Raw genomic sequence first — 20,368 nt, forward strand, 5'->3', positions numbered from 1 at the left:
TAAACTTTTCTCATTCTGTACAGTATTTTCTCCAATTGCTCTCCCCATTGTACTATCACCTCTAAGATAGAATGACAAAGATTTTAACAATGTCTATAAAGTCCTTACCACAGTCTGGAAGGCAAGAGCTGCCCCTGCTAGGATATTTAGACTGTAAGACAGGCAAGCATGTAGACCCTGGATGTCTAGGAAGCCACACACATGCCTTCAGCAGAGCATGAGCTGTTCAGAAAGAGTATGTGGCTTCGCAAAGAGGGAGGAACTGCCACAGCCAACGCTGTCCCTGTGTAGGTGGACAGGAGTGCAAAGCCTATTTTGGGGAGCAGAAGGGCAAGGTGGGCCCATGAAGCTCTGTCTAAAGGCTATATGCCTTGGTATGCAGGACCTTCCCCACTTGCTGAAGGAGACGAAGGATAGTTTGTGAGCATGACCTTTCATCCCTGTCCCCTTGCCTTTCAGAGTGGCCGCAGCCATCTCTACCATCTACATGCCAATGAGAAGTATCCTTCCCTTGGCACTCAGCCTACCTCTGGTGGCGCAAACAAGCTGGAAGCTGGCAATGCAGAAGAGGGCCCAGCCTGAAAGCGTGAAGAGCGTGCAATTCCTCCTCAGCAAAGGGAAAGCACAAGGTTTTTGGGAAGATGTCCTCAGGGAGAGGATAAAGGAACAGCAAGCCTTGAACCATGACACACGGCTTTTAACTGTCTTTAATACCACCTACATTTCTGTCTTGCAGAGGCCAAATGACTTTTGCTATATTCTTTGCTCGGATCAGTTTCAGACAGTCATGGCAGGGTTCACGTGTAGTGATGAGTTCAGCATTACACAGGTCTCTCTCAGAACTGAAAAAATACAGTATTGTCACAATTACAAATGAGGTGAGTTTGCAGGAGGAATTATTTCTCTTGGAACCTAGAGTAGGTTCTTCTCTTTTTTTCTCTTCTATCACTGGCCAAGGGAGGTGAGTAAGGGATCTCCAGCCCATGACAAGCAAATACTTGCAGTACGTACTGTAGGCTTGCCAACTTAGGAAATGGATCTACCTACTCTTTGTGTACTCACAGCACCATAAAGACAGCAACTCTGGTTTATGAAATGTGTATTCAGGAATCATTTCACCCCCAAACCATAATCTCCTGAATATGAGAATAGGTGACAGCAGAGCATTCAGTCAACACACTGCCCACAAAGTAGTTGTCAGAAGAGGGACTGTCAGCCAGGGACGCACACAGAAGCATTTGCAACAGCACTGTCAGTCAGCAGAGAAATTTCCCATAGGCAGGAAACTTCATGAAACTCAGTTTGTATGTGTCGAAGGAGGCAGCTCAAGTTGATCGCTCAGCTGTGACACCCTGCATTTCCAATGGCTCAGTAATACCAGAGCCCACACAGAAGCAACAGCAAGCAACAGCTCTGCTCCTGGCTACTCCCGTCTCCAGCACATGTGAAGACCCCTGCCCACGACTGCCCATGGGAACTGGGCTTACATGAGGCCAGAGCCAGGGGACTAGCAGGAACCTCTGAGGCTCTGTCACATAAGTTTGCTGGGTGTATTAGAATATAAGATCAGGTGGACCTAGATCTCTGTAAGATACAGTTGCACTCAGTGCCTTATAAGACTAAATTCCTTTCCATGCTATGTAACATTACTTCTCCTTTCTACACTTTGGAAATTCCCATGATAGATTACTGAGAGATCTATTTCTTCATTAATGAGGCACCCAACACCAAGACTTTTTTTGTTTAATTCCTTCAAAACATTTAATGAGTTCCTACCTCATAATAATTGCATTAGCTTCTGCACATACAATTGCATGCTGGTCAAAATCAACATCTGCTTTCTTGTAAAATAAACTATTCATTGCCCCTTTTGGATATCCACTGTAGCCCAGGGCAACCTAGAAAGAAACAACATAGAAAGAAACAAAAGGTAATGTTTTTATGGGACCTTTAGTTACTTACAGCCTAATCCAACTCCTAATAGCTGTTAATAACTTTAGTGAGAGTCCTCATGTGATGCTGTTTGGTAATGTTTATGCAGATCTCCATTTCAAAATGATTGATTGTGGATCCTAATCATATATTTGTGTGATATGCGAAGTTTCAGAAAATCATGAATATTATTTTTCCCCAAAAGGATAATTTGTCTTAGTTTCCAGAAATACATTTCCCTATGAACATGAAATACAATGCTTATAAACAATCATCACAGGAAAAGTTGATTAGGAAGAAAAAATTAACACAAAAGAGGCTGCTAAACACAGAGTCACCAAAATGATTTGGAAAAATGTTAGCTATGTTTTCCTAGCTGTATCCATTTTGGAAACATGTAAAATAAAAATAAGCATGGAATTTCAACATGATAATAGTAACAATGTCATCAGGAACAGCAGCCCATTACATTGAAGTTTAGCAAACATAGGACTTCACCTCTTCTAACTGCTGACTGTATATTAAATAATCCATCTTCTTAATGTTCTGAGACAGAGTTAGGGAAGACAAACTTTTTTCACAAAGAAGTTGTTTTATATTACTGCAACTCCACTAACATTTTTTAAGAGACTTCATACAATGCAAGTTAACTTCCTGATTTACATGCATAAAGACAAGCCTAGTAAACTTAAAGAGCATTTCTTATGGCAGAAATAGGCTTTTTAAAAACATCTCTATGCCTGATAACTTATTATATAGCAATCTTACAAGCATTATTTTCATATGACAATAGATCATGATTAGACATTTTTATAAGAAAAGCACTATTTCTTAGACCACATAAACCTTTACTTACAATGTTGCCTTCCTTGTAAATCACCGTCCCCACTCCATTATTGTTGTCTGAGAATAAACAGTCAAATAATCACAGTTATAAATTCATACACCACTATGATACTACAACAAACCTGCTGGTCAAAATGTATGACCCTCCTACTCATGCCTGCTAGTCCAGAGAGATGCAGGATACACCTGTTGGGAGAAGAGTTGCTGTTCTTTGCTCAACTGCCTCCAAAAAATATCAAATCAGTAAACTGCTAACAAGAAGGTTAACCAGATGTTAGGCTAATCAATGCACTTACGTCCAGTCCTCACAGCTCTCTGCCTCCTGCAGTCCACCTCTATTGCCTTATTTAGTGCTCTTGTGTAGAAATACCAAAACCATTAAACTTCTCCACTGCTGAGACTAGCATGCTTTCTACCATTGCAGCTCAGAAAGAGTTTAAAAACTACTTTCTCTGCCTGAACAGCAAGTTCTGTTAGACCTTCCTCAAGGCACAGGCACATGCAATGACATCTACTGCCCAGGATCTCTCCCTCGCTCTTCCCCCCACAAGGGGTAACAACCCCCAGAATTGTCTTTTGTTGGAAAAGGAAAGGAAAGGTAGAAACTTTCCACTTTCTGGTGACCCAGGGGAGCTGGTGTGGGTGTGATGCTGACAGGGACTGCCTGTGATATGGCTGGGAACCATAAGACTCCACTTTTTTATCTATAAGCAAAGAGCAACTGTTACGATCATTAAAATCAATCAAGATCTGCAATGCTTTCTCTTCCATTAGAGCAGCCAAATGCTTTTAGCTAACAGTAGGAGAAGCATTGGGTAATAGTAGTAGGGATTTGGGATAAAGCGGAAAACATCTGCTTTGCTGCTGAGTGAACCCTATTCTCAACCTGCACAGGTAGGACTGAACAAAAACCAGCCTAATATCTTCAGTGTAACCAACCACAACCAGCTAGCCTAATGGACAACATGAGAAAGTAAGAGATAATTCTGTCCAGTTTTGTTTTCTTTTTACCTATCGTAGCAGTGCTTCTTCAGTTTTGCAAACCTTTCATGCAAAAATAGGAAAGCTTGCCAAAAACCAGTGTTGGAACTGACCACCTGCCATTTGATCCCACTGAGAAACTGGCCCCAACCAGAGTCTCTTGCAATCAGCCTAAGGAGTTAGAAATCCCCACCTGGTGAGGAAGACAGGAGAAGCACATTCCTCCTCTTCCTCCAGTTTGGCTCGCGGTACAGAAAGAGCCCAACTAAATACCTCTGCACTGTGTTTCTTTGGGTCTTACTCAGCCGTGGGGCTCACACTGGAGCAACTTTCCCTCCAGCAGAGAAACCTCCAGCTGGTAGTAATGATATGCTCCATTTTTTCTTAGGGAGATTTTTGCCCAGTTTGCACTACCAGCCTTCTTCAGATAACCTGAACGTGTTTTGTAAGACAATGATGCAACATGAATTAATTTTATAACATAGAAAATACCACTGTGATACTAAAGTTGGCTAGATATGCAGAGCTTCATGAATTACCTAACAGAATGCAATGTAATCAATTAAAGGGGTTTTTTTCAGTATATTACATCTCCAGGAATATGACTAACAATTGTATAGGATTTTTCTACACTGAGTGAATTACTGAGCTAAATTTAGTAATATTAATTTACTTACCACTTCTGGATGCTAATAAATCACAGATCTGTAACGCATGGGTGTATTTAGGATTATTCTTTACAGTGGATTCCTTCTCTTCTAAGATTATTATTTCTTCATCTTTGCAATTTGCCAGAATTTTAAAACAATCCTTTGCTGTAGTAAGATTTTCTTCATACTTTTTCCGTTTGTTTTCTTTCAGGTGTTCCAAGTTAAAGTGCTTTAAAACATCCACACCAATTGTATTATCAAATACAGATGTAATTTGGATTAGATCACCATCAGAAGACGCTCTTCTTTTTGAATTAAATATTTGCATCTTTCTTTGATTGTCTATTGTTGGTACATATACTGCTGCAACAACATAACTTTCTTTAAAGATGGCATTAGCATGTTTTACCAGATCACCTCCTGGGTTATTTTTTGCCATTGTACTTTCAAAATTTGGCCAGTAATACACTTGTGAGACTTGTGCTGAATAAAGAAAATATATATGCAAGATTAATATTAAATATACTAGTGGCTGCTCTTTCCATTAATAAATGTAAAGTGATATGGAATATACTTAAGCAAGCCGCAGCTTTTCCCCCTGTTAGCAAAATAATATTAAAATATTTTTTATTAACACATTATTTTCATAGTCAAAAGGGAAACTTAATATACAATTCATGACTTTTTCCTTTCCAGGTGATTAAACTTTTGTCTCTACCTATATTTACCAAATAATAAAAAATTTCAAAACAAGGAGGTTGTTTTAAAACAAGATACAGGAAGTTACTGAAGTTATTGTAGAGGAAAAATATGTGTATCAATTAGGCATCTAAAAAACCCCAGAAAATTCAACATATAGGTAGTGTGTTATCATTTGGGAAGTACTACAGATTAACTTATCTGCAAAATATCTACCTACTTGCCTTGTTATCCTGCATACTAATACCTGAGGTATATTTCTCATCTGATAAATGACTTAAATGGGGATGGCTGTTTTCTTTTTGTTTATTTTTTTTTCAGGATTTCCACATCCCTTGGGAGCACTCCTTTAATTTTTTCCTCTCAACAAGCATCTATACAAGCTCTGGTGGCTCTTTTTTCATTTAATGCCTTGCACTCTTCATGATCCATATGTTAGTAAATACCAACAATTTGTACAATGGCATTATGAATCCCTTCTTAACATTCTCTGATAATCACAGCTACTTATTGTGTAAGATATTTAGCTACATCAGCTTCTGACAGTGATCTGAATGATTCATATAGAACCAACTGAGGAAAAATGCAGAGAGCAAAACGGAAGAAAATAAAGAAGAAGAGAAATGACTGGCATGACTAGTTTACCAGCCTGTGAGTATGCCACATTTGCAATCTTAGTCTAGGAGATATTTCAGTTCTGCTACTGACCTTGAACCAGCATTTTTGCGCAATAATTGCAAGGCATCCGAGACATGTAAACTTCACAGCCTTTCAGTGCATTAGGAAACCTTAACAGCACTTTTGGCACAGCATGAAGTTCCTCTGTTGAGCAGCCCAGGGCAATAATCCTTTTTGGCTTGCTTGCTTCACAGACAACAATTCCAGTTTTGCCATACTGCATACACATACACAAATAAATGTACACATATACAAATGAATGCATAACCATTCAGTGAATGACAGTCCCTCCAGATTATGTGTACTTAAAGTAAGAGCAATCAAAGGATCCCACAGAAAAAGAATGGCCTTTGTTGCAAAAGGATAGGGATCAGTCTAGAAACATGCTAATTCTTGCGGATTTTCAGTCAGTTCTGGTGCGTCTACAGCACATAACTCAACTGTGGTATTCTAGATCAACAGCGCAAATACTTTGACTGGAGTCCAGAAAGGGCTAAGAGGTAGATAGATCTTCGGAAAGCCTGTAAGTCTGTAAAATCATGAAAAAAGTAGGGAGATGACTATCCCAATAGCTGGTCTACTGCAGACTACCAGAATGGGAGCAAGGAGTGACACGGTGTAGTTTCAAACAAATACCAACACTATTCAAAGGATACTCACGGCAGGAACCACCAGCCATCTATGTAGCTTCAAAACCTCAAGCAGCTTTGATTTACCATGAATTGTTAAGAGTCTAAGCATGCAATAGATTAAAATTCTAACTGTGGGACTGTGGCCCACAAGTGACCCACACTGGGGCAGGGACACTTCTGAGGGACCACAGCCAGCAGACAACCCATGCCAGGGCAGGGCCAGCAGGAAGCACAGAGGAGCAGAGGAAAACTGGGAAAAAGTACACAGGAGCTGCAGACAAACCACCACGCACACAGCCCCAACCTCCTGCACCACCCATCGCCTCACTGAAAAAAATTGGGACCGACTGAGAGTAACCTACAGTGAAAAAAAGGGAAGTTGAGACTAGGAAGGTGGGAGGGTAGGTGTTAGGCTTAAGTTCAACCTGGGAAAAAATGGAGGAAGGATGTTTACTTTGGTGTTTAACTCCTTATATTCTCTTTTTTTTCCTCAATAGCCAGTTCAGGAAATAGAAGGTTGTATTTATTGGCAATAAATTCAATTAAGTAAAAATTCCCCAAGTTAAGATCATTTTGCCCACAATGCCAGGTCAGTAAGTTTTAAATCAAGATGCTATTTGACACAGGCTTTTTTAGCCTTGCTAACAATGAATATGCTTGAGTTGACTTAACTCACGTGTGTCTGTGATTCACTTGGTGAATTTTCCATATGTAGTGCTAAAAAGATGCACAAGTCTTCTTTCTTCAGGTGTGGAACAGGAGGATCTAGAAAGAAAGAAAGAAAGGACAGAAGAGCTAATCAAAACAGTCTCGGTGAAAAAGTAGGTAATGTCATAAAATTAGTAAATAATTACTGGTAATGGGATAGAAATTATAATTATCCAGCTCTCCAGTCCTAGGTGAAAAGTTGGGAAAAAGGGTTATAAATTCTATGCATGTTGAATTAAAGAACTGTTTCTTAACAATGTATCAGAGCTCAATGAGCCAGTTACCCTGTAAAGAGCCTTATCTTTGCACTTTACCCATCAGCACATCCATTTATGCCTGTCAGTCCTCTGAGACAAATGTTAATGATCGTCCCAGGAGCTTTTGCTTGACCGAGCGCAGAGGTATAGTGGATCTCTTTTATTCCTGTTGGTTTGTGGGTTTTTAATGCTATCTACTCTTTTCTGCTGGCACAGGGAATGATTTCTATTGACTTCAAGAGGGAAGAAGCAGTTCCAATATCTGGAACAGCCAATTCTATTCCCCTATGTCATACCCTTCTTCAAAATTGATCTCTTTCAACTATCATAGTACAAAACCTTCCCCTTTTATGTTATATTTTTTGCTAGGATTTCAATAGCATTAGGTAAGACGGGGCGGGGGGGGGAGATATAATTATGTTTACTTAAAGTAAAACTAAAATGAAAACAAACATGCTGCCAGAGAGATATGTCAGAAGTTCGTGCATTGGCTCTCTGTGCTGTGTAATATCACTGTTTTCAGGACAATTACATTTATTTAACCCTGTTTAAGGAAATGAGATTAGGGAAACCAAAAACTGACAATTAGCAAAAAGTTTACTAAATTGATTTCACTTTGCCTTCATCGTCCATTCCTTCTGTTCCTCCATTGTCTTTGGAACCACTGGGTACTGGAATACAGAAAAGAAAAAGGTTGGATTAGGAATAATACATAAAAAGACATTACGTGAAGTGTAGCAGTGTATCAGCCCTCCTCCTCTCATTATCAACACCAACAGACTATCCACTGTGAGCTGGGCATCTCAGAAGCCATGATTGGTTTAGGACAATGTTGACAGTCAGGACATCAAAGTCCAGGCTCTGATATTTTATTCAGAGAGAAACTATATTCAAATGAATGGGAATTGCCCAGATATAAAATAGTTAACTGAATCTCACATAGAAATAAATACGGCTCCCCAATGGTGGTGGTAGTGACAAGGGGGTTGGGTTGGGTTTTTCTTGCTGGTGTTTTTTAGAAGTTTGAATCCCACCTTTTTAACTTACAAATCCATAATGCTTTCCTCACGTACAGGATGGCCAATCCCCACACTGTCTCCTCTCCCCCTTTGCTTTCACACGCAGGACTGCCTCTTCTTGTCTTTGATACTCAGTCTCTGCTTCTTCATTTCTGCCATCCTGTCATCCTCCTTAAGCAAACTTCATCATCCTGGTTCTCACTCTTCCCATCAGTTTGATTTCATTCTACTGCAAATATACACTCTTCTCCTCAATTTTAAAATAATCTATCCCTTACTCCTCTTCAGTTACTTAGTTTTCCCCAACTTGTCCATTGTATCTTCACGCTCCATGAAGATGTGATCAACAACTTTTTTTGAGTTTCTATCTTCTAATTTCAGTTTTGTTCCAATTCTTGATCTGATTTCAAATCTCTATTCTCCCTCAATAAGAGCAATGGTTCTTCGGCTTACAAATCATTAAGGTTTCAAATGTTTTTGTTCAGTTCTAAGTTTGGTTTTGCTTAAACCAAGCAAGAAGTATACAAGATTTTGTGAATTCTCAAAATGTTGTGCAGTGCTCTTAAAAATTTCTTTTTCCTGGTTGTCTAGTCTAAATAAAATTATAAGTTATTTAAGAAAATTTCAGTGTTAATGACATTATTCTGTGGTAGGTGACCACATGGCATAACTCAGAACAGCATAAAGCCAGTGGCATGGGGAGAAGACTCAAGCCCAGTACCTCCAAAGATTTGGATATATCCATTTAAGGCTAGAAGAAATTCACAGAAAAGGCTTGAAATAAGAAAACTATAATGAAGGATGCCAATTGGTCATTTGGGGAAAATAAAAAAAATAATGATTAAGAGAGAGAGCAGAAACCATTAACCCCAGAATCTTGCTATGTTACTTCTCTGTCTTTTCAACTGTAACCAGTTATGGGGTCTGGCCACCTACAGACCTCAAGGGCAACATTTCTGTATAATTCTGTCTTCTGCATATTCAGAAGTATTGCGGCAGAAGTGGAATCTTCAGGGTCCAGATACTTATAAGGTATTGTTCCAAAGGAAGGTTGGAACAAGCAGAACTAATTTAAGGGTAACTCAATTCAACTTATAGTAATTATATGCAATTTATAACCAGATTTTTTTTTTATTTATTACATGCTGGGAAAAGGGCTTTAAAGAAAAATACTCAGTAACATACCAGGCTTCTAAATTTAAACACCGAGTAATACCAAAAGGCAGCAAATAGAACAGTACAAAGGACAATGAAATTAATCTTAACCCTACCTGCTGTAATTTGAGTTTTGCACTGTTCCCACTGGAAAAAAAAACCAAACAAACAAAACCCCAATAAATTTATTTAAAGCATAAGTGAACATTTATTTAGTACTTTCCACAATTTGTCTGCTCAAATCTGTCATTATATCTAACAGCTATTAATCTATCTACTATGAAGATTTCTTGGACCATTGGACAAACATGGGTCCTCGAAGTCATTCTTGTCTATTCCAGTTCTAAAGCACTTGTTCTATAAAGGAAGATAAAAGTCGATTACATAGCCTACTCTCCTCTTAAGGATTACCCAGTTCATCAGTAGTCTTGTGTGTCCCAGTTCCCTCTTTTCCCAACTCAGACAGCTAACCTCCATCAGAGGTATCCAATGGATCTTGAAAAGTGAAGCAATATTTTTCTACATCATCTGCTTCTTCCACTTCTGGCATGCCTTCTACCTGCTGAATAATTTTTTATTATATCTGGGAATGACTGGCTCCCAAAACTACTGATGAATTTCAAAATAATGACTGAAAAGCTCTGATGTGTATACTCAGGTGAATACATATTTACATATCATCAAATGGTTCACGAATACTCAATGTATTTTAATGAACTTTCCAACTAATGAATATGTGCTTCTTAAAAACAACAGAAAAAAAACCCCAAACAAATAAACAAGGCAAACCAGAAGGATGACACATATCAAAGCAAACTATTCCATGCTTTTATTAAATGAATGTTGAAAAATACTTTTTAGTAATACAACCCTGAGTCTAATCTTCAATATGCAAACCTACCTCATGATAGTCAAAGTTTTTCTTCAAATCAGGTAGATGATCCTAAAAGAAAAAAGAAACTTAAAAGCAAACAAATAAACCAGGCACTAGGAGATTCACTGAGGTTGGGAGCCACCTCTGGAGGTCTCCAGTCCAGAGCCCCTGCTCGAGGCAGGGTGAACTGAAGCAGATCTTTTGGGACCATGTCCACTCAGGTTTTGAGTATCTCCAAGGATGGGGGCTTCACAACCTCTCTGGGCAACCTGTTCCAGCGCTCATCACCCTCACAGCAAAACAGCTTTTTCTTACATTTTAGTGGAATTTCCTGTATTTCAAATTGTGCCCAGTGCCTCTTGTCCCATCACTGGGCACCACTGAGAAGGGTCTGGCTCTGCCTTCTTTACTCCCTCCCGCCAGGTGTTTATACACATGGATAAGATCCCACCTGAGCTTTCTCTTCTCTAGGCTGATCAGTCTCAGCTCTCTCAGCCTCTTCTCATATGAGGAATGCTCCCATCACTTAACCACCTTCATGGCCATTAGCAGGACTTGCTCTCATATGTCCCTATTTTTCTCATACCAGGGAGGCCAGAACTGGACACAGCATTCCAACTACGGCATCACCAGTGCTGAGCAGAGGACAAGGATCACCTCCCTCAACCTGCTGGCAATGCCCTGCCTAATGCAGCCCAGGAGGCAGCTGGCCTTTGCCTCAAGGGCACATTGCTGCATCCTGGTCAACCTAACCACCAGGGCCACCGGGTCCTTTTCTGCAAAGCTGCTTTCCAGTTGGTCAGCCCCAGACTGTACTGGGGCATGGGGTTATTCCTCCCCAGGTGTACAGGCTTTGCACCTCCCTTTGTTGAACTTCATGAGATTCCTGTTTTGCCATTTCTTCAACCTGTTGAGGTCCCTCTGAATCAACCATCTGGTGTAGCAACCACTTCTCTTACTTTTGGATCATCTACATACTTCCCGAGGGGGCACTTTGACTCATCATCCAGGTCATTAATGACAATATTAAACAGGTTTGGTCCCATTACCACCCCGGGGGTACACCACTAGGGACTGGACTCCAGCTGGACTTTGTGCTGCTGATCACAACCCTCTTGAGTCTGGCAGTTCAGGTAGTTGTCAATCCACCTCACTGTTCACTTATCTTGTCCATACTTCATCAGTTTGTCTATGAGGATGCTGTGGGAGATAGTGTTGCAAGTCTTGTTAAAGTCAAGATGAAAAACATCTACTGCTCCCTCCTCATCCACCAAGCGAGTCATCTCATCACAAAAGGATGTCAGGTTAGTCAGGCATGTTTTCCCCTTCATAAATCCATGCTAACTACTCCCAGTCACCTTCTTGACAGGTCCCATGGTGTCATATACACCCAAATTCTTTAAATATTCCATAACCACATTCTGCTCTGCTGAGGGTAAACCTCCATTGCTCCACATCTTCCCACTGGTCTTAGGCACATGGGATTCCTGAGGGCAAATCTTGGCAGTAAAAACCAAGGCAAAGACGACTTTGAATACCTTGGCCATGGTTGTCTTTATAGGGGTAGAATTTAATCTAGAACATGGGAATTAACTGGATACTTGGGCTTGAACCAAAACTGAGACCTTTTCCATCAGAAAGATTTTTCCAAAGCCATACACAAATTATTTGATTTAAAATACATCCGAGTAAATCATGTTAAGTAATTTTGGGACTTCTGTGAAAGGAATAGTACTGCTTTGCAAACTCAGAAAATACTTGTTCTTTCCACTAGAGGGAGGGTGATATCTTGTGATGAATCTGAAAATACCTTGTTTGGCACAGACCTGTAAACAGCGAAGCCAAACTCATCAGACACTTCAAATATGAGAATGTGAGACTTAAAAAGAAGACTGTTGCATTTACCCCAAGGGATTAAAAGTTAAGTGTGTGCAACGCAGGACAGAGGTACTCCTTCATATCTGAGGTCTTAATGAAGCATGCCACAGCTCCCCTCAGCATCTATGCCCAGGTTTCCTGCATAGAGCAACCAAGACACATATCCAGGTCTCACCACCATAAAAGTTCAGGCACAACCAGAATAAGCATCCAGATGCAAAATCAGGGAGCACTCCAGAGCTCTGCCATATAGATATAGCTAAACAGGAGGCTGGACTTCCCCAGTGCAAGATCCTAAAATATGTAACTTGTTCTTTTCCTGACTTTAGAAGCACTTGAGTGCAAAGATTTCCAAGGCAGAAAGCAAGCCATGAAATTTCAGCTGTATATGAGCACAAAGAATGAAGCACCTCCTAGGTGATGATCTGCTACAGTTCCTCTCCTACACAGAAGGGTAAGAACTGATATGTTTGTCTGTAAGTCAACTATAAATAAACTGACCCTCCTGCCCCCAAACATATAATTACATTATGACAATAAATAAATAATATTACATAAGCATACTTCTCCACTTTGTTTGGATGATTCTTTTACACAATGAATTGTCTTGATCTTCACTTGCTTCAAAAGGTTCTGACAGTCATGACAGGGAGGTTTGGTGCAGTAAAGAACATCAGTCTCCTCTATTTTGGGCTTTGATCTGAAAAATATATGTATTTGCACAATTAATTAATTTTCTGCAAAACTAAACCTAAACACAATGTTTACACTTCTTTAAAATAATACCAGTATTTTCATTGAAGACTATTATTTCTAATTAGATTACTCTCTCTCCTCCTCCAAGTTTCCTATTTGATCTTGATTTTCCCTTCAAATAGCTGATCTTTCTTGCTTCCTCTACTTCTGTGTATATAAAAGTGCTACCATTATGAGTCATATGGTTTTACAGACTAACAATTCTCCAGCTATTGACAGCTAGAGTCTTAAGGGCTCTGGCTGACTTGACACTACTCTTGCTAGCCTAAGGGCCACCAAAAAAGACTGCCAGGCAGAATGCTGCAGACTGTATCTTTCAAAACCTGTTTAGGGCTTCATCACAATGAGACTGGGTGATTATTTTGGCAGTGTACAAGGTGGTATCACACTTTTCTGGGGATGGAGGAGAGGAAACGCCTATATTAAAATATTGTTTTTAAGCTCAGAGCTTTAAAATGTTAAATCTTTGAAACTGGATTACCGAGTGAAGAACAGATGGAAAGGTCAAAGAGAAAATCCATGGTTCATCACTGACTTATTCACACTACACACTATTCACATCTATTGTCACAAAGAATGCTTGCAAAGTCACTCCATTAATAGATTTGTAACAATAACCTGTATAGAAGAACATTTGCTTCAGCATGGAGAACAACTTCCCGTTTTGCAAGTTCAGTCTTTTGTTTTTTTCTCCCCGCACAGGGCAAGTTTGCATATAATATGCCGATGGGGTATCCATTATAACCTGCCCCAAACTGCCAAAAAAACGAAATGAAATAAAATAATCAAAATATAACAGACCCTTCCAAACATCAGCAACATTTTAACCATCTACTAATACAGCTTCAAAACTTAAATATATGCTGTCTATGTATTTCTAGGTACATATATCTTCGAAGTTTTTATAGCTATTTATATTAGATTTTTAATCAGCTTTAACACTTTGCCACAAGCATCTTACCACCCTATCACGTTAACCCTTTCAACACAGTCAAGAGCTAATTTTGCTTTTGCATCCAGTAAGGTCATTGTTCTCCATCAATTTCATCACCATCTTTCTGTCTCTCTATCTTTGCAAGCAACTTAGGATCCTCCTTTTTAGTGGGTCTCAGGGATTATTTTTTTAAAGTTAAATGATAAAATGTTATCATCACTATTAGCATATTTATTATGGGAGAATGTGTTCATGAGGGAAATTTATCTCCCTTAACTTCTTTACATGTCTACACCTGAACTAGTCACCCTAGACTCCCTTCATATTCAAGGGAGCAAACCAAGTCTACCTGGTCTATTCCAGACTCTGGACTGGGATGAATGACACTCTAGATCTCCACCAGCTATAAACAGGAACCAGGGCCAATAGGTCAGAAGTAGGCATATACACTGCAGATGTGCAACCCTTGGAGCATTGAACAGAAATTTTGCAAGTGTTGGAGAATTCAATCTACTTACAAAATATCCATCCTGACTGTAGAGTGTACACCCCACACCTCGGTTTGGATCATCTTTTAGAAGAGAGAAAGATTTTCATGTCACTTAAAAACATACTTTTTTCATACTTAAAAACATATTTTACAGATTAACATGCTTTAGTGCTGTAATGATATGGAAACGGCAGGCATAAGTGACTGCTTGTATGTTGAAAGAATCCCTCCATGCATATACATTATCCAGTTCTAGACAGATACCCATACACAATAACATGATGAGGCATAACTACTATCAAGTACAACCAATGTCAGATTTCAGAAGAACACAACAACTTAAAATCTGACTCAAGGTACTTACTAATTGCAGAGTATTAACTTGATACAAAATCCTGATAACAGAATATAAAAGGTTATAAATACACCAAGATCCTCCATTGAGGAGGATCTTTGCTGCTTTGCTAGAAGTCCACCTAGGTACATTAACAACATACTAAGAGTGTTTAAATTTATATATATAATATTGTTTCCCCCCTCCAAAATGGATGAAGTGATACAATATTATTTTCTATGTTTCTATAATACGTGTTTCCATCTTCTGCTTTAGGTTTAAATTCAGTATTGCAACAAACATTATAAATAATAACTTTAAACATTAGTGTAACAAATACATTAATGAAAAATATTTTAGCAGTTATGTTAGGAAAGCATGCCAATTTCTCTTATACCCACATATGTTGTGAAATATTTACTCTTTGCACTAGCTGAATGAATCAACAGGAATAATAAAAAATAAACATACAGTAATTAATTCTTTATATTTGGTTACTATTCTTTATATAGTCTCACCATAACTTACCAGATCTTGCTGCTAAAAAATAACAAAGCTGCAATGCATGTCGATGAACATTTTCCTTCAGTTCTTTTTTCTCAAGCTGGGAACATTCCAGTAAAAAATCATAGCAATGAAAAGCATTTTCCATCCGTTTGAGACATGTATCTTTGCAGCTATGTATGTTATGCAGCAAACAATATTTTTCTAAGTCTTGAGTCTGACTATCAGGCAACTTAAAATTTCTGTTCAGCTGTCCTTTGCATCGTATTTTTTTTGCAATCATTTTCACAGTTTCAAACCTCGTCATGGGTAAGAGCACACTGCTACTTATATGACTTCTGAGAAACATATGGTCAGCTCGTTGAGCATCTTCCTTAACCGCTGAATAATCTCCCTTTTTTTCAGGAGCTATTGGCCAGTAATAGACTGAAGAAACTGAACCTAGAGACAAACACTGAAAGTCACTTAAAGTGCCATACAGTTGGGTGGGACATTCAATTGACATGTTTTTGTCTGAAATGTGTTGAATTTTCCATTGCATTGCAGTTCTGTGTATACACTGGAGTCCAAAGCCTATATAGCTACCCACAGGCTTAAACTACACCCATTGCAATGGGATCTGAATTGAATATAGAACTCTTGCGACAACTGGTACTTCACTTTTATAAATGACCTCCCACAGTTTGCCGATTCTTTCCTAAGCAAGCAGTCTCACTTATTTCCAAGAGACTATCTGCATAAAAAACAAATATTTGACTAAGGAGGGATTTATTGGACCGAGCCATGTACAACATTTTTCTAGACATGATGTTTAGCGGGTCATTTATGGACTTCTTATTCAGGTAGAACTGCAGTTAACACAGATTGATTAAAAATGTATTATATACCTTGAATGAGGAATGTGGTACAAGTTGTGCATGGTTTCCTGGACAGATACACAGTGCAGTCACGCAAAGAAGAGGGAAGACACCGAATGATTTGTTGTACAGCATGCAACCCATTTCTGGAGAAACTCATAACTAGGATTTTGTGTACTTTGTCTGATTCGCATATTACAATCCCAGTCTTATTGAACTGAAGAGAAAAAAAAAGAAAGCTTATTTTTCACAGCAGATTTGATTTTACAAGCATGCATGCTTTATACAGATTCAAAAACATGCTATAGGTTTTACCACATTGTATTACATATAACTGCTCTTTAGTCCTACAATTTTTAGATCACAACTTCTCTTTATGAAAAGTTAATGTAAATTTAGTATGAATTGATTTTTTTCTGTGTCTTCATTCTCAAGAAATCCAGTGTTGTTCCAATTAAGAGACACATGAAACCAAAACTGGAATCAATCGAAGATCAGACTATAGATTTCTAAAACAATCTCAGAAGTATTTGTTTCTTTTAGCCAAATTTTTCCAAGAATATACACACACACACATATAGGTGTATATATAGGTGTGTATATATATATATATAGGTTCTTTATAAACACTATATTAGATGTGGTAGGGAAAAAAAGGAGACAATGGTATTAAAGTTAATAATGAGCATCCAGGTTCTTTTAATCTTCTGTACATTCATGTAACGGCAGGTATTCTAATGCTCACTTGCTACAATAGTGCGAAAAGTAAATTATGCTGTTGCTGGATACAGCCCCCCTACAAGGCTGGTAGATGCACTACATGGTAACAAATTAGAATCACAGAGTAACTTAGATTTGAAATGGAAACCTGGAGGTTATCTTATCCACCTCCCTGCTCAAAGCAGGGCCAACTTCAAAATTAGATCAGATTAGTCAGTTCTTAGTTAGATAACAGTTTTTGTCTTCTCTGTCACAGAAGTAGTTGGAATAATCTATTCTAGGTGATCATCTATAGATTCAACTGTTCTGAAGTTCAGTAACACCTCCAGGGAATGTTTCACTGAATGCAGGTCCACTCTGCCTGTCCCGACAGATGTCTGCATGGGAACTGAATACCTTGTGCCATTTTTCGGAAAAGAACAGCAGCTTTGGGATTCACTAACATCTTTCAAAAAGACTGTAAACATGGGGGGTTGGGGTTTGGGTTTTTTTTAATCCTTTAAGCCGTCATCTGATGCCTTCAAGGACTTTTTGATATTGGTAGACTAACTATTGGAGATGATAGCAGCTAGAAAAGTAACAATATGTTCAGGATACACCTGAAGCTCTGGACACATGCAGTAGCCTATTTTCATTACAGCAATGAATGAGAAAACAGATATTTTACATTTGATTCTAACACAGAAGAAATGACCATAAATCTGAAAATGGAAAGTAATTCTAATGATAATTATGATGATGCGATACATAGGAAAGGATGTTGTAATAGAATGAGGATAATGATTTCAGAAAGACATATATCAGCAAATTTAAGGAACTGTTAGGAAGTCTCTTGGTAAAACAATCCAAGGACTATGAGAGTCTGACTTACTAGAAGAGAAACGGGAGTAAAATATCCTGATGTAAAGGAAAAGTCAGTAACACCATGAGACCACTTTGGTTGTACCAACAGGTCTTTATCAAAACCAGAATCAGAAAAAAAGAAAGGAAGTAAAGGCAGTATGAAGAATGAGCAAAAAAGGAATAGTACAGCATGTACAGATAAAATAAGAAAGACTAAATTACTGAAAAAACACAGATGCTTTCCACTAGCAAGGAATACAAAAGGTGAAAAGAAAAGGGTATATATAAAATCGCAGGAAGAAAATAAAAGGAGGCATGGTTACATTACATAACAGGAAAGGAGAGCAAACAAGAATACAGAAAAGGCTGCACAACAGTAAGATGAAACCAAAACCAAGCAAAGCAAGATCCTGCTTTGGAAACACAAACTGAACAAGCAAATACAATACAGAAACATCTTCTAGCCACAAGAGTCAGGAGACTATCGTGAACTGCAGTTCACCAGACCAACAACACAACGTTACTGTTGACCTCCACGTACAACAGATGTTTACAGGAATTGCAAAACTGTAGTTACTCAATCTGAAGGAGTGTCTCATCAGGTTTTTGTCCTGCTCTAAAAAAAAATGCAAGCACACTGGAGAATCTAGGGAAGGAATCTTAAAGTTTAAAAAACAAAACAAAAAACCGCACGCACCAAAAATTTAGGAGAGAGACTGAAGCTTGACATAAGAAGGTTGAGAAATTGCTCCTATAAAATAGTTTGCAGATCAGGTTAGACAAGTATCTGATAAGGGTGGTGTAATTAGACTTAATCCTGCTTCACTAGAAGAAAATGGATTAGATTATTTCAGCCCATTTCTACAATTCCATTGTTTCACATTCAAAGCTGGTTGTTATTATTAGGTCCCATACCAGATTAACTGTTTATAAATTCAGTAATATTTAAGAAGTATTTCTTAAAGTTTTTAAAAGTGTAACCATCACTGTTACTGCTATCTGCTAACTCGATCACTGTGTAGTATTTAATCTACAGTTTTATAAAACATTCTCAGATAACCTGGCATAGGAAAAGCTTTCTACACAAGCAAAACAGTGTCTAGAATTGAAGATAAAATCTGTAATATTTTCATACCCAAAACTAAAATTAAGCTAGGATGGATTTTAACTGTGGAAATGAGAACACGAATAAATGATAAAATGGGAGTTTCAGTTATTTCTTTCAGAAAAGCACAATGGCCCTTAGAGCGTCTGGGACTGATTCAGCTATCGTTAAAGCACCGTCCAAGCCCAAACTGCAATGCCTGTCACTCTTGGCCTGTGAGGAAAGGACTAAGAAGCTCTGCTTAACAAGCTACCGCTGCTACAGCTGCACTTAGCGCAGAGAAAGGTTTCAGTTTTCTCTCGCCTACTGAATGTCCTTCCTAAACCGATCCTCACGTGAATGAGTTCACAGCCTACAGCTCTGCTGAGATGCATCCGAGGAAGACTCACAACACTGAAAAAGTCGGGCACAATAAAGGCAGAGTTGCATGCTGGGCTTGCTAGTACCTGTGATATGCTCTGTTCTCATAACATACATGGAGAAAGTATTAAAATGTCTTCAGAGACATTCACATGAAGAATTGTACTCCCTGAGTTAACAACTCCACGGAGGAAACATATTACCACTATCCATGCTGTCTAGTATCATTCTAGCTATTGACAAGGTTGACAATTTGAATATATGAATATTCTTTTACCTGGGTGTTTCACCTGCTTTGTACCATTCCCAAAAGCAATGACAGCTCTGGCTAAATGACTGAAACTATGTGCATCACCAGGATCATCGGGAACAGAAACCGAATCGGGTTCAGTACCCACAGGAAGGACAGAGGGAGGCTAACAACTGTCTCACAAACTGATTTATTATTTTAAATCACAGGTAAACACAAAATAATCTTCACAATGTCCCTACATGTAGACAACTGAGTATCATTTTATCCCCATCTTTCAAGTAGGGAGAGCAAACACAAGACAGTGGCACTTTTCCAAGGCAATCTCTTCCCATTCCATTACAGGGTTCATTAACAGTTAGGGCGTGTTGGTATGCTGCAGTGATGTGACATAATGATGGGAAGTGAAAAAATTGGTATTGATCGATACTTAGGAATCCAGTATCTTTATGTAACTTTATCAGATGCCAGTGAAAAATTTAACAGCATCACTTATTACGAGCAAATAAAACACAAGACTAGAATGGACCACCTACCTCAGCAAGTTCACTCCCCCACAAAAGTGAGCAATTGTACAAGAGAGGTTTATAAATGTTTTGTTTGAGGGATGTCATTAGATATTTTAAAGGATAATTCTCAGTAAAACAAGCAGTTAAAATATTTCCTAGCGATGATAACTTGTTACATACCTCATCAGATGGGGCATGACACTCTGGAGACTCCTCCATAAGACGAGCTAGAAACATACACAAATCTTTCTTCTCTAAGCGTACGCATGGATGACTTTCTGAACGGGTCCAAATAAAGAGGTCATAATTAGTAGGCAAATTCAAATTAGTTCATGCTACAGAAAAGACAGTGTTGACTGCTGCACTTTTGGTAATATGGGGAATGAAGGCAGAATAT

General features: G+C 38.6%; 1 protein-coding gene and 1 long non-coding RNA gene across 2 annotated transcripts; both read right to left on the bottom strand.

Annotated features, from left to right (window-relative positions):
* Window positions 1–697: 697 nt before the first annotated feature.
* On the bottom strand, window positions 698–11,477 carry LOC138690027 (cytidine and dCMP deaminase domain-containing protein 1-like). Its single transcript, XM_069807044.1, has 10 exons — window positions 11,391–11,477; window positions 10,459–10,500; window positions 10,029–10,116; window positions 8,004–8,054; window positions 7,095–7,183; window positions 5,817–6,003; window positions 4,437–4,892; window positions 2,789–2,835; window positions 1,777–1,898; window positions 698–842 (listed from the first exon to the last, which is right to left on the bottom strand). The coding sequence occupies exons 1-10, from the start codon at window positions 11,475–11,477 to the stop codon at window positions 698–700; spliced, it is 1,314 nt and encodes a 437-aa protein (XP_069663145.1).
* Window positions 11,478–15,227: 3,750 nt separating this feature from the next.
* Window positions 15,228–20,250, bottom strand: LOC138690009 (uncharacterized). Its single transcript, XR_011328783.1, has 3 exons — window positions 20,152–20,250; window positions 16,215–16,401; window positions 15,228–15,768 (listed from the first exon to the last, which is right to left on the bottom strand). It is a non-coding gene; the product is annotated as an uncharacterized lncRNA (long non-coding RNA).
* Window positions 20,251–20,368: the final 118 nt, after the last annotated feature.

Source organism: Haliaeetus albicilla, chromosome 19 (genome assembly GCF_947461875.1).
Source record: "Haliaeetus albicilla chromosome 19, bHalAlb1.1, whole genome shotgun sequence".
NCBI classification, from domain to species: Eukaryota; Metazoa; Chordata; class Aves; order Accipitriformes; family Accipitridae; genus Haliaeetus; species Haliaeetus albicilla.